This window comes from Phaethon aethereus (assembly GCF_964289735.1).
Source record: "Phaethon aethereus genome assembly, chromosome: 3".
NCBI classification, from domain to species: Eukaryota; Metazoa; Chordata; class Aves; order Phaethontiformes; family Phaethontidae; genus Phaethon; species Phaethon aethereus.
In genome coordinates, this window is record NC_138576.1 from 124,239,651 (window position 1) to 124,255,468 (window position 15,818).

General features: G+C 37.1%; 1 protein-coding gene across 5 annotated transcripts in view; it reads right to left on the minus strand.

Moving 5' to 3' along the window:
* PLCB4 (phospholipase C beta 4) overlaps positions 1-15,818 on the minus strand; it is a gene marked incomplete at both ends in the record, with an annotated part of 92,604 nt that overhangs the window by 34,194 nt on the left and 42,592 nt on the right. For all 5 annotated transcript variants that reach the window (XM_081998067.1, XM_081998066.1, XM_081998065.1 and 2 more), the window contains 7 exons: positions 3,696-3,900; positions 6,661-6,825; positions 8,589-8,691; positions 11,343-11,394; positions 13,356-13,480; positions 13,701-13,785; positions 14,427-14,568. In XM_081998067.1, the coding sequence (XP_081854193.1) occupies positions 3,696-3,900; positions 6,661-6,825; positions 8,589-8,691; positions 11,343-11,394; positions 13,356-13,480; positions 13,701-13,785; positions 14,427-14,568 (877 nt within the window). The remainder of the gene's footprint in view (positions 1-3,695; positions 3,901-6,660; positions 6,826-8,588; positions 8,692-11,342; positions 11,395-13,355; positions 13,481-13,700; positions 13,786-14,426; positions 14,569-15,818) is intronic.

Sequence of the window (15,818 nt, forward strand, 5' to 3'; positions counted from 1 at the left end):
GAGGCCCGCCACAGCAAGAAACTATTTTACAAATTCAACTGATTCAGTACCTGCAATAATAATGCATTCAGAAACCACAGCAGTCATCTGTTTTGATGATCCCTCTGAAACTTTATCTTCAGCATTATGGATAAAAGGGCCACTGGTCTCAGTTAATAAGCCTTCCTTGTCAGAGCAGTAACTTAAGAAAGGAAGTTTGAATGCTGCAGCCTGACTCATCATTCACTACAAAATATTGTCATTTAATTAACTCAGGGGTTTTTTCACGACTGGTAGGACGACCATGGACAGAGCTTCACTTGCAAGGAAGCTGTTCCTTTGCAGGATGCTGCAAAGCCCTATTTTTGGCTGCTCATGAGTAAGCGATAAATGTATCCTTGTATTCTAGATGGTCTCACTAGCATAACAGGCCATTATTTCTTCAATGACAGTTCTCACACTCACGGTTTTCATCATCATTTGAATTTTGCCCAGGTTTCATGTCATCTCTTCAGCTATTTTCCATGTTAGCTTACAATGATGCTAGAAAAAGAAGCCGGTCCACTGACCAGGTCTGTAAAAATATCCAATACATCAAAAGCTTTGGGAAGAAACTTGATATCCTTCTTGTGCAAACTAGGGGCTGGACTGTATCATCTCCCTTCCAACCTAAGTTGTTCTACAAAATGTTCTTCTGAAGTCACCAGATGCACTTCTTCAGCAAGAAAAGCACAGACAGGGCTCCCATTCCAATAAAAGTTGTATTAAACACATAGCATTACCCTTAACAGCTCTGTTTATCTACACAAATAGGTTGTCCCCAATAACTGTTGTGACCCAACAATGTCTTCTGAACCTTACTGCATATACACAAAAACCATGCAGAATTTATTTTCAACCTTAAGAATGCCCTTGTAGCTCAGGACTGACTGTTTCCCCTTTCCCTAAGTTAGTAAGCATGTCTTTTTGCCCTTGGCAGTCACTCCTTAATGAAAATCCAGGACTACTCTACTAATATGATGTGTCATTTGAAAATGGAACTTGATTATCACAAGCTTCAAGGTAAAACTGACTAACATGTTTGGGAGAGCGAAACCTTTGTAAATTGTATTACTAACCGCACAAAGCACATCACCAAAGGCTCAGCATTTCTACAAGGGGGATGTGACTCATCACTGCTTCTCACATTATCATTTGTCCGCTGCTTACGTTTTTCTTTCTCCCCCGTGAGGTAAGGTGGGGGTGGGGAATAGCATTTTATAGAAGAATCGCAATTAAATATAAAACTAGGAAAATCACTGGAAAAGTACATTACAGAGGACACTAACTGCTAACCTAAGTAGCCATGCTTACTTTCAAACAGACTTCTATTATAGAAGCTTCTCTTTGGAGAAAGCTACTTCTATTTGCATTAATTTGTGCCAGTATTGTGTTTTACTGGGAACAGAGTAACTGATGCAAATAAACCACAAGAAATTACTAAGTTACATGAAAAATAAAATTATGCTTCTTTTAAAGCCTACACTGCATTACCCATTCTAGTTATTATTCAGTGCAAGTTTTTAAATCTTACTCATACAGGTTAAAAAATAAAGAAATAAAAAAGTAGGCAGCTATTGAATTGAGCTATACCCTCCTACGGGTTTGCTAAAACAACTATGGAGATCCTAATGATAGCTCATAAAACAACGAGAGGTTCACTGCAGATGATAAGTAATTAAAAAACACATGCCAACTGAATACTAATGACTCCACCCGAGTGTCAAAAGTTACTTCCCAGTTGTTCATCATGCTGTTGTTCTACATCAATGAGAAAAATACAGGAGACACATCAAGACTTATCTAGGAAGGGAGAGGAGAACTAATCATTGAACTCATTTAGTTCATATTAATATGGAGTTTGTTTTTCCCAACACTGACAGTAAGCTATGACAACTAGTTCTCTCATTCTACTAGCATTTTACCGTTACTTAGCGGTAGTAATGTTTTTCTATGTCCTCACCTCTACCAGAAAAAAACAACTGTACCAATGCTGACAATGTAGTACATCAACCAGTACTGAACTGCACACAATTTGCAAAGTCTAAACTGGTGTTCAAATTCTCTTTGAAAAACAAGCGTGCCACTTCTGAATTTGTATAATACAGTTTAAAAAAGACAGTTAAAAATATTTTCTCCCTATGTGACCAGCACACTCAGCAGCTTGAGCCACATCAAACTCTGCTAAGTTTAAATTCTACTCTTAGAATGATACTCTGGGGTATCATTCAGAAAAACAACAGTCCCAAATCAGAAGTATGTCTCTAGTTTAGAAAATATTTTAACTGAGTCATTCACTGTCAAAAGCTTAAGTTCAGGAAAGAATTAAAGCACATGCTTAAATGCGTCTCTTAGATTCACAGTTCAGTTACTGCCTCGAGAATCTAAAGCTTAAGCAGAAGCTTACATTTGTCTTGAGACAAAGTTCCTTAAGTTAAATACTGTAGATGAAACATAAAGGCATGCTCCAAGACCTGTGGCAAAACTCCAGCTGACTTGCCAGCAACCAGGATTTCACATATGAACACCACAAAGACTTCTGTACATGCTTAACTTTTTCCATGAAATATTGTTGCTGAAATCTAGGCATGTTCATTTTTTTAAAGCCTGGATAAATACCAGCAAGCAGAGTCTTGAAAATACATTATCTAATATATTTAAGTGAGTCTTCTCTTTCTCCAGTTTGTATTATGGAAATTACAGTCAGAGAAGTGGTAGTAATTCTTTGCATAGACATCAGGTTTGAAATAATTTACACAAAGAGCAAAACATCATTTTTATCAATAAAGTTTCACCAATCAACTCTAAGGTAAACTTCATTTTGCTGCAGAGTCAGAGCACTAACGTTTAACGCAATTTCTATTTTAGAGTTTTAAATGGTTTACATATTGTCTAATATACAAGTGGATTACATCTGCAGTGAAGAAAACATTTCCCAGGGGTATACTCTCAGGCTGAACTTACACATTACACTGGTTTAAGTGTTGTAATGATTATTCTCAGCTGTTTGTTCCTATCCATATGTGGCAATGTGCCACCACTCAGTATAAATGACCATGGCCCTGCCAACCTGATCATGGAAATAGCTCACATTGAAAAGAACTTCCCCGAAAAACCAAAAATATTTAAAATACGCCAAAACCATGTAAAATTGGGAGAGAAAAATGCAGAGAGGTTTTGGATGCTAAATTCTTTCACATTTTTAACAATATGGCAACATTCTCAAGCACACAAAAGTCATTTGGTTTGAAAAAACACGTCTAGATTCTGCATCAATTGTTTATACCTATAAGCCAAACAATGCAGCTAAAATACATGATAAACTTACAAATATTTATGTCAGAAAAAATGTAATTAAAAAAAAAAAAATCAAAAGAAGAATCTTCCTAAAATGTCAACAGAGAAAATCAAATTGAGCCAACTCTAGTATCAGCTTCTTTTCCATACTATTTTTTCACTTAACAGATACATTTCATTAACACTGAGGCAGGCACTTAGTCTAAAAGCTTATTTTTTAACTGAATATGCAGGGTTTCTAAGGAGTTAAAATACTTAATCTTTAAAATCCTCCAGCATTGTGTGTCTGCTTCTGGCTGACATACTGACATCACAGTATTTCAGTACTTCCACACCAACACTCAAGATCTACAGCGCACTGAGATACAAGTTTATCTCACCTCCGAAACCATCAGGCACATATGTTTTAAGCACAATGTTGCAGAAAACCGTTGGAAGAGAGAGTGGTTTGTTGCCCTCATTCCGAAGGGAAATGTGTCTGTAACCTGCTTGCAGACCATCCAGAGGCAGGATCCTCTGACCAATCAACTTATTATTGTCATCATACACTGCTATTCTCAGGACAGCAAGATCAGGGAGAATAACCTGGGAAGCCATAAAAGGAAGAAATTCAGTGACTCTAATACAGTAGCACCCTCCCCGCCTCCCATGTTTGAACCATTTACTTTGAATGTCAGAAACAGACTATCACCACTTTAAGACAATGTCAGTCCCTGCAAACTGCACACTTTAAGATTAATCTTTCCTAGAATAGCTTTTTTTCACCCTAAATGGGTAGATTTCAGAATATGCAAATCCTGCAGCTTACAGTTACACTAGCTAAACATTCTGCATATTTTTTTCGTTACTGAAGACTGGTGACATCGATAAGAAGGCAGGTAATTACTACATGGGAAATGACAGATACAGTGGCAATCAAAGGGTAGATAGTGCTGAATCAGGAGAAATTATGATAGAAAGATGGGATTTGGGATGTATCCAAAAGAGCAATGAAGAATGGAAAGAGTGCAAGCACAAGCTGATGGGGATGTATGCTGAACTATGGGTTCTGTGAAGGGGAGAAGTAGGCAGAGGAGGGCAGGACAGGGTGACAGACCTGCTGAAATGGCGTGCTGTCAGCAGAATTGTGCGCGCTGTACTCATGACGTGAAGGGTACAAGGTATGCATGGTGGGTGGGGATGCTGCCAGCTATCTGCATCCGTCAGCCCCCATCTGGACTGACCGAAACAGGAACAAAAAAAGTCCCCTGCCTTCCCTGGAACAAAGGTGCTGCCTCTGTGCACGGAACAGACAGCCTAACCGAGAGGTGCACCCTCTCTGCCAGCTCAGAAAAGTCTTCCCACTCCTTCTCTACCTGGCTCTATTCATTGATGCTTACAAGACAAAAAGAAAGACCTAAGTAAAACTGCATCTACTATCTCCCTTAGACTTTCTCCCTGCCACTTTCATTTTCAGCCTTAGAGGACACAAAATAAAGTATGCTTTTGGTCCTAGCACGGGTTAGCACTCACACCATCCTCCCCCTTACACAACAGAGTGACAACACGGAACTTGGGTTAGAATGACTGAAGCTTTAACTAAAATAAAAACAAGAAAACGCGACAGAAGAACAATCAAACACATTACCTGAGAGCAACTGTGTAAGATTAAGCATCAGCTTGAGGAGGACACTGTAACCCAAATAAGTTGGGTAAAATCTCTCCTCTACAGGCCACAGATCAGGACATCTTTCATTACATGATGGGCTCAGATACAGATTTGCTAGGGAGCAGGAGTGGGGACTAAGAATGTTATCGTTCCCTCTCCATTAATTTGTTCTGTGGCAGAACATTAATTGTGACAGACACTTTGACCCTCACGACATTTTAGGACTGTACAGCCCACGTCTTCATTTCCTCCAACAAGAGGAATTGTTCCTGCTGTGTTATGTCACTCATCTGCTTGGTCACCATTATACGTCTTGATTACAATGCTAAGCCTGATATGATAAGGGCCTGAGATGAAGAAAAATAATCTCTTGGTTGACTTACAGTATGAGTTATTCAAGCAAATGTGTGACCATGTAATTTTTCATTGCAGAATAGAGCAGAAAGTCTGAGGAACAGTGGCATTAACCACTGTACCCATGCCACGATACACAGGTACTCCCCTTTTAGACTGAAGCTGTGTGCACCCTGTAGTTTATGGGCCTTTTGATTTCAGAAATCAGAAAGCAGCAGATACTGGCCATATGGCCAGCAAGCCATGAGCAGCGTGATTGCCTGTCATAGTATCTAAGCATCTTCCCTGTGCCTCCTCACATACAGAGAAAAGACCTTGAAGTCACATTCATTCCAGAATATATTTGAGTCCAGAAAAACCTCTTGCATTAACTACGTTTCTATTAAAAACTAGTTATACTGTTAAAAAAGCAGATGTGTGTAATATACTCAAGTGTGAAGTGTGTTATCACCACTTGGCAAAGTCTGTCACTTTGGAATAAAAGAGCAACAATTTTGCATGACAACAAAACAGGTGTAAGCAAAACGGATGTTATCAAAGACAGCACTGCTAACACATGTAGTCTGGATGAAACTCCAGTCGACAGGAAAAAAAGTAAAAATAAAAATATGTATATATATGTGTGTGTATCATATATAGAAAGACTGAGAGATAAAAAATGAACACAGATGACTGATCTCTCTTTAAATCCCCCATACCAAGAAAAAAAGGTTTGTTTTTCTTTTGTTATTAAAAAAAAAGAAAAAGGTACATGATACACATGGACTACTGAAGGAGGGAGCTGGCAACACGTCTGAGGAACACAGCACCCTTCCAACTTTTCCATGTAATAACATTGACCTTAGCTTTGGATGCAGCATCTCACCTGCCCTCTGGGCTGAAGGAACAGTGCAAGATAGCAGCCACTGCCAGGGCAGGGAAGAAATCTCCAAGGAATGATGGTGTCCACCAGCGGGGGCTCATTCTGAGCAGACTGCATACCTTGAACACAGGCATGGCCACGGAGGAGGTGGCTACCTCCAAGTGGGAGGAGGACGCAAAGGGGAGGGAAAAGCCAAACAGAAACAAAAAAAAAAATCATGTGACAGCTACCAAGGTTATCCATTAGAAAAATAAAACAAAGCAAAAGAAATTAAAAAACAAACAAACAACCTCTTGAAAGCTTATTTTAGCTTTAGATTGTTCACTGTAGTAAACAGGAACCCTACAAACCCTTTTTCATGGGAGCAGTATTTATTCATGTGAGCAGTCAGACTGAAGCAGGGAGGAGTGGCTCAAGTGAGCAAGGATGCTCATGTGCAAAAGGGCTGGCAACCACAAACTGTGGCTTCCAAATATCCTACCTTTCGAAATACGAATGATTCTTCATTGTAAACAGGGTTCAGACCATTGTTCATCACCATGCGTGTTCGAAATTCTTTACGTATGGTGTCCGTCGGTAAACCATACATATCCACTTCTACATACGTACCAATTTTTTTATCTGACAAGAACTGACCAGATATTACCTGCAACATAATAACAGAGCAGTAAGGAAAAGCAATACAAAGTACACAGCATTTTATGAATACTGGAAATACTGGTATTTTTTTATTGACAGCAGTCTGAAAAATGCTTTATACAGAACAGATATATTTATTTCATCATATGAAAATGGTATATTTAGTCCTAAAATTGCAATCCTTTAGAAAAGCTTTTGTGATAAGACCTTAAATATATCCTTAATTTGAAATGATTGTGCTCATTGTGCTATGGTATTAAGAGTTGTAAGTCGGTCAGCCTAATTAGCTGATGTGTTCACTGTATTACTGAAAAACATTGAATCAAACAACCAGATTTGGCACTGCTATTCGCAACTTTACAATTTCTGTCTGGAACCACTGTCATCTATTATATGTCCTGACTACAAAAAGGTGAAAGGAAGCTATTGCTCTGCTTTCACTTAGGTAAAGGTTTTAAACTAATTAGATGGCAGTCTATTTATTATGTGTCTGGGAAGTGTAGGATGCTTGAAAAGCCAACAAACAAAAAATCCACACGACTCCTGTATATTGTTATGTATATGAAGATTTGTTGCAATCTTACTCCAAGTCAAGATTAATCTAGCCACAAATTTTTAGAAAATTTAATTCTGAATTAATTTAATCTAGATCTAATTTAATTTAGAAATCTAGAAAATTTTTTTCTATCAAGATGATCTACTACTTAAAAATATAGATAATGTTTTCATTACTATGATCAAGGAAGGAAGAAAAAAATTGAAACATGATTTCACAGACCTAAGTTAATTTTGAGTCTTTTTCTTTTAATGATATTCTACCAAGGAACACGCTGGATAACAAATCTGAAAAGTTATGTTGCTGAGGGGTAGCATCACCAGCTTTGGTCCACTCTTTTAAAACAGCATTTATCCAGAATTTTATACTAGTTTTAGTCACACAAGAGGAGCAAGTGACAAAATATGTGATCTAAGAACTCTCCTCTAGTGATACTTATGTTTTCACCACCAGACCCTACTTCCTTTTTGGAGGGATTGTACTGTCATTAACATTATAGAAAAACAACATTAATGAAAAGGTTTTGTTCTTCTGGAGGTACAAATAAAACTTAGTTAAATGTCTAGAATGCACAATGAACCCTTGGTCGGACAGAGTTTGAAATTTCCATGCTGTACATAGAAAGTGATAGTTCAAAGCTTGTCTTTTGTTAAGCTGCACATAGGGTATCTGAGCAAAGAGAATAGACTGCCAAGTCACAGAACAGGTTTTACAGATGTCAGTCTCCTTCCAAAACATGATAGCTAACCATGCTTTGGAACTACAACAGACGTTTTATGGACTTTGTTACTGATAGGTAACTCCAAAGTAAGGACCTCCATCACAAGAACAATTTTTCTTTACTTATTTTGAAAATAACCTGTCCATGTGTGCCCATATTCCTCCTTGCTCTACGGTTGTTTGTATAATTTCATACTGTCTGCAGAAATGAACTTCACTCATTCATTCATTTGTGAGGCAGATATAATTCAAAAAGAGCACAAAGGGGTTTAAAATTCAGTGATAACATATAATAACAAACCATTTCTAATTCTATAATGTTCCACTAAGATCAAGTAAACACAGAAGTCTTAGCCAGCAATAAAAAAACCCAATGGAAACAATTTGAAGAAATCCACACAATCCAAACTCATTTTCTGTAGATACGCTATTTCTGTTGCCATTTAAACGTGATTTTGGAGGTGATAACAGAAGTTTCTCTATTGCAGTTTTACCTGTACAGAACATGTTGCAGCAATTACACCATCTACAGGAGTTTCAGAGAAAGGGTCAAACGTTCGATCTGGTCGTCGCATGAAATCTGGTTTAAGTAGATACCTTATTTCAAGAAAAAGAAGAAGAAAATTAATCTTGTGTGAAAATTAAAAATTGTACTAAATACAAATAAAATGGATGTTCTAGCTTTAAACAATGAACTCTCCTAAAGCATTGTAAAATACAGACTATCGTTCTAGTCGCAAGTACGAGGTAATAAAAGGAAATATGGTTGTCTAGAATACAGATAAATGTTAATCTTCATTTTGAATTATCAGCTACTGAGAGGTGACACCAACCCTGGATTTCAAGCTGAGAATAAAGGTAATATAATCAAGGACATTTCAAAATAATTTAGTAACACATTTTAAAAACACAGTGAGTTATCATATAGTAAAAAGTAGATGCTTCTGTTTGTTTTAATTCTTTAACTCTTTGGAAAAATACAGAGGGTTTATTCAATTTTATTTTTTTAAATGACTCCATAGAGTCAAGACTCATACTTGAAGATAATTTTTTCATCTCTGTCCTAAAACCTTGGGGGAAACAGCTGATAATGTCAGTGCTGACAGATTGTTAATTATAGTAGCATGAAAGGTACTACTGTAATAAGACTTACAATACATCCCTGAGGACTATACACTGGATCAACATATCAATGAAGCTGATATGTGCTTTGATGAATCAAAACCCAAGGATTCTGCCATCAAAATGAAATAGCAGCTGATCACAGAAATGCTGCGCTACACATGACAGGTGTTCTCCTCCACTGATGGAAGAAAACGTGTAACTGGAGTCATCTTGCTAATTCTGCAGCCCCGACAGACAACAGCTGCTACAAGATTTTTTTTATTCACCCATAGTCCCCCTAGTGAATCACTAGTACACAATGTTATAAAGGCCTAGATAGAATTCAGAATTAAAAAATGCTGGAAAAATTCCCATGGAAAGAATGTCAGTGTTTTCTCCCACTTTTTTATAACACGGCTTCTGCTTAGGAAAGTTAATATTCCTCATTTTTCTTACATTATAAATGTGTGTGATTTCATAATACGTTATTAATTTGAAGTAGGTTATGGGAAGAAGGGAACTATCAGAACTACCCTTAGCCTCTGCTTCAGGCCTGCTGAAATAAAACATGCTGAAGCTAGAGTGACTCCATCTTGTTGTACCAGCATGAAAACTGTAAATCAGAGAAAAAGGAGTACAGACAGAAGGAAATGTAATTTTTTATTTTCATTGCCTTGTGTGTTTTCTGTGACTGAAACAGCGCCACATTTATAATGCATATCAAAATATTACCGCTATTACTGTAATACCAGAATATTGACATAAGAATCAAGTAGTTCAGTTTATAATGATGCCTGTCCTTTAGAGAATTTGGCAAGAGTGAATACGTGCTCTTTTACTAGGCTTGTGGGTCAAACAAGAAAAGAATCATACTCTACCATAAAAAAAGCTTTGTTCTTCTTATAATTCTGTTATTCTGACTGAAATTACTAGAGACTGCACCTTAGTCAAACCCAACAGCCTCTATCTGGAGAGTTTACAACTGAAATGAGGTTTAGATTAGCTATTAGGAAAAATTTCTTTACGGAGAGAGTGGTCAAGCATTGGAACAGGCTGTCCAGGGAGGTGGTGGCGTCACCATCAATGGAAGTGTTCAAAAAACGTGTGGACGTGGCACTTTGGGACATAGTTTAGTGGGCATGGTGGTGTTGGGTTAATGGTTGGACTTGATGATCCTGAAGGTCTTTTTAAACCTTAATGATTCTGTGATTCTGTGAAATAAAGGCATGGAGTGGCAAAGCACTATGTTGCCCATTCTACAGATGAGGTATTTTACCAAGCTTCATCTACTCATATTTTCTTTCTGAATAAGATCTGCATTAGTAAAGAGTTGTTTCTTCCCAGGATGAGTTTGCAGATTTTAATGCATTTCTGGAAAGCTTATTTTAGCTTTAGATTGTTCACTGTAGTAAACAGGAACCCTACAAACCCTTTTTCATGGGAGCAGTATTTATTCATGTGAGCAGTCAGACTGAAGCAGGGAGGAGTGGCTCAAGTGAGCAAGGATACTCATGTGCAAAAGGGCTGGCAACCACAAATTTCTGGACTGTCATTTCCTATAATTCAAACTTCTCTTTTTTCCTGATGTTAACGATTAAGGTATAAACTCAACATTTGAGAAAAATCTATCAACATCACTTGAGCATCCTTTTTTTATGCAAAAGTCATGAGCAAGAACTTAGCGAGATGAAACACTTCAGTATTCTCTGTGAAATCTGCTCTCCAACTAAAGTACACAGGTTAAAAAAGTGTTTCCCATGTATTAAGACTCAATCTGTCCATGTAAATATCACAGTTCTGTGAACTGCGCAATGAATCTCCATTCTGAGGCATATTTTCAATGAAAGATTGAGAACAGAAGCTGAAGATGTATTTAAATAACTGTGTATGGTATTCATGATCTTCTTCGTAATTTGCACACAAAGTCTCTTCTATCTCATCTTTAAAAACTGGGCATAATTAAGAAGCATATACATCAGAATACCTCCTTACAGGGGATAATTCTCCCTGAATTCTGCTAATTTCTACTCTTCACCTAGCATCCAATTTTTTTTTGGAACGCATAATTAATAGTGACAAAATTTTATTAAAACCATAGTAAACGACTCTGATACACAGTGATAAGTTTAAATCATATCACTCACCCACATGATCCATTATATTCAAATTTTCCTTGATTCAACTGCATTGCTAAATCTGTCACGAGAGAAAAAAATTACTATCTTTCCTACTGAAAAATGCAGATGATGAACCCTTTTCAGAAAAGAAAATAAGCATGTTTTTCCAGAATAATCAGTTTAAATGAAAATTAAATGTAATGCATATAAAACACACATCTAAGAACTAAAATGAAGCAACAGGGAAACTTCAGATTTCTTCACAGTAGTAACAACTTTATGAACCAAGCTGAAGTCTACGGTGTGCTCAGAAAACAGTCTCTCCCTGAATTAAAACACACCCGGTGGGCAGAGAAGCATCAGACTGTGGTCATGTTAAGCACCTGGGATGGGATTTCCATCATCTAACTTTTGGTATCTACAGTATAGGTGTCTCCATTTCTGCTAGTAATCTAAAATCACTTTGAATAAGGCACTTTAACAGTGCAATTACCCTCAGTCTAAGGCAGATATATAATAGATTCTAGATGAAACATCCTAGATGTATATATTTCTCTACAATGACCATAGACAACTACCTCCAAGGAAGCTATCTGTATCCTGATGTCTTAAAGAAGGCGAGATGAATATCACACTGGGTTTCTATAGACTTAATTGAATAAAATACCAAAAAAAACCCCAAAAAGATCACAGCAGCATTGCTTAGTTTCAACATTTAAAGCATCTGAGTTTTATGCAATGCATTATTACAGTACTTGTATATAAAGATAGACAGTTAACATACAACCAACCCTCTCCCAAACTTTGTAAAAAATAGTATGTTTTCCTGCAGGTTTCCAATTGCACTAGAATACAATATCCTTGTTTAGCGAGAACACGGGTATTCTCTTGCCCAATGGACTCTGCCTTCAATAGGGAACAAAATCTCTGCTGCATGTTCTGTGTTACACAAAATACAAGATTCTCATGCTCATACCAGTTATTATTTGCTTTACTGGGCAGCCTTAACTTGTATTTTGTCAATTATTCTTCAGCCTGACAGTACAGTTGGATCATAGAAGACTAATACAGGAAAGTTGCTCACTTCCAATTACACAATACCACTCTTTATTTCGCAATATAAAAGGGTTCAGCATGACACGCAGTAGGCAGAAGCAATGTTGGGAGCAGAGTAAAGCTTGCATATCTGCTCCAACCTCCATATCATGTCCAGTGGAATGCTTTACAAGCAGTGTATTCCAGTACAGCTTTTTATTGCTTCCTCAGCTAGTGAAATCAGTGCAAAGCTTTGCAGGACAGAACTCGGGGCATGGTAATTAGGAGTGCCTGCAGTACTAAAGACACCATTCAGGGTGGGGGGAAGCAAGCACAAAAGCACTATCACAGTTAGAAAAAGAAAATGGAAAAACTGGTCTGTTACATTTATGACTGAAGACATTCCTACATTAAAACAAACAAACAAACAAACAAAACAACAAAACCCCCTACCCTGTTAGTTATACTCACACCTGCATTGAACAGGAACAATACATCTCCTCTCAGTTTATGCTGTGTAGAGGCATTTACATTCCCTGGCATCATTCTCTCAGCTGGGATCTCAGATCCCATTCTCTGATGCTGACTCTTTAACATCTCACAGTAACTGGTCTAGAAATGCATTTGGCACACAGTCATTACTTTCTACCATCTTAATTTGTACACTCCTTCATCTTTACTTTGCAGACATGCACCCAACTGTGCCAAAGCTGTGTTTTGTGAAAACAGTGATTTCCCTATAATTAGTACTTTTTATTAATAAAACATTTATGTGAGAAGTTACAGTACTCTATTATTTTTCCATGAAAGGGGACTGAATTTTCCTTCCATCTATTGCTTCTTTATTGCTCCTTGTCTTACGCTTCCATAATTCCACCACACTGTATTATTTAGCCATATGTCTGTTTCCTCAAAAAATGCTGGAAGCAAATCCGTGGCATCTGTTTGAGAGTTACTGCTCAAGCCATTCTTTAGGATTGAGGTTCACTGGTTGGTGCTGCCTACCTGGGGTCTGATAGTTCAGTGAGACCATCTGGCAGCCAGCGTTCCAGAAAATTTGAGGCATGTAATTACTGGAATCCACGCGGCCTCCCTTTGGGTATATCCGACTCATTTGTCGTTTATTATAACTGTATAATTCATCAAGGAAAATGAAATAAAAATATCATAGAAGTGTATCGTCATATCGCAGTATCTCCAATATTTATTACATTAATCTTACTATTTCTCATCCTATGAGCTACGTTCCCTTATCCTTTATAGACGTGGAACGCTGTACATCTAGAAAGGTACATTTGTCGTTTATCTGTAGCATTAGTAGAGAAGTGGTATGACAAGGTGAAAGGATACTTCACAAACTCAATGGCATGGGTCTTTAAATACCCCAGTCCAACTGATTCATTGAAGGAGGACATATTATGATGAATATTACGTTCTAGAAAGAAAAGAGAAGACATTTAAAACCACTTCTGTAATGACAAATTGAAATTCAAAATCATGCACTATACATAATAGCAGGATGTAGCAAATTCTGGTCTGTTTCTCCATTATCTGTCACTCATAGAATCAAACTATACTGAAGAGAAATTTCATAATATTTCTGACTTGCCTTTTTCTTTAACTTCCTGGGAAATCAACAAAACTTTCATTTTTGTTTCAGACAAAACTATTATTCAGAGACTGTGTTTTGTGGCTAGATAAGGCAAGACAACATGATAAATGGTCTAGTGTGCAATATGAAAGCATCAGTTAACTGCTGACCACTGTGACAATCATGGTCACCTTATTTTATGGAAAGATGAACTAAAAAAAGCACTTTAGTTGGAAAGGCCTATAGAATATAATCAACCTCAACAGCTTCATATTCTCCCAGTAATTTAGTGACTCCGTGTGGATGACCAACGGAATAACATGCTAACTTTACATTCAAGGATACCGAGATTTGAAAATATACCAATGACGGTCATTGAACTATGAAAGTCTTACACAATTTCTAAACTCAGGATATGCAGAGATTAAAAAACTACCTAGAATAAGCAGACAAATACTTTTATTTCATTCAACCTTTTATGTTACCTTCTGCTACATCGAAACCTTGAAATTTTACAGGCTGAGCATAGTTGACCATTGTTGATAAATATGGATGTATATTGGTTGTGGCACCTACATATTTGTAAGATGCCATCCATGCTTGTTCGTCTTCAACAGTTACTAAACCCTGCAAACACATTAAAAAGAATAATCACTATTTGTGTGCACAAACACTATTGCTGGAATTTTCAAATGTGATACAAAATTATACCCAAATCTGCAGAAAGTTAAAGAAAGTGCAAATTAATATGAGAAAAGTGGAAATTTAATGTCACAAATTAATATTTGTTTTCTTACTGATATAGGTACGAAACACTCCAAATGCTGCAGAATGCATGCAAGAAGATTGATGATAGCAAAGCTCCTAAGTAGTGGGTAAATATTACATGATGTTAGTAGGATAACTTTGGGATAAAAGATAAATATTACAACAGACTGAACAATGGTGGGAGATAGTAATCTATCTTTGTCAAATAAATGCCTAAGAATTGTGATTCAATATACATTTTCCCACAGCAACTGTAGTGGGGTACTGCATACTTGATACAGAGTAGAACTTCCTCAACATCAAAACACAAATAGGTTCAATTACTAATCTTTACAAATAAAAGCAGACCAAAATATAGGGATTACAACCTTCGTTGGACAAACAGATGTCACGAGACCAACAAGAGACACAGTACCAAGCTCATATTCCTGACCACTTAAAATGCTAAAAATCTGAATCCATTATTCATAACAAAGATGTACTATATTTATAACAGAACTTCAAAAGTTTTCTACAAGTATCTCATCTTCTAGAAACACACAATAGGAAGCATGGATCCCCATCTGGATCTCCCTATCCAACTTTTTCCTCTCCCAAAACCAGTTTGAAACACATTCTTTTCACTGAAAAAGTAAAGAAAAATAAATTATCTCTGTCAATCTAAGCAAACTCCACAACGCTTACTGTTCATGACACCTTTCCCACAAACATTTTTGTTCTCCTACCAGTGAACCAGTTACAAAAAAAACTAACCTACTGTAGACTGACAGTGAACTTCTGCAAGGCAGTACTAAGTAAATCCAAAAATTCTTACAGTATACCTTTTTATTTTCAGAATGCAACCCGTGTTTGTCAGAAAGTTCTCCTCCATTATTGTATCAGGAAATAGTGAATAACAGGAAGCGCTGCAAAGTCCTTGCTTGGGCAGTAAGTCTCAGCATGTCTAACAGCATTAAAGCATGGAAGAAGAATGCAGTTCACAATACCTACAGTGCTGCAACTCATTTACTTAGGAGGTGGGAGAGTAAAGGAAATGTGAAACTACTTGATGGTATTATGGGCATGTACCTGTAGGTATAGTGTGGGCACATTTCAAAAAATTAATTCCA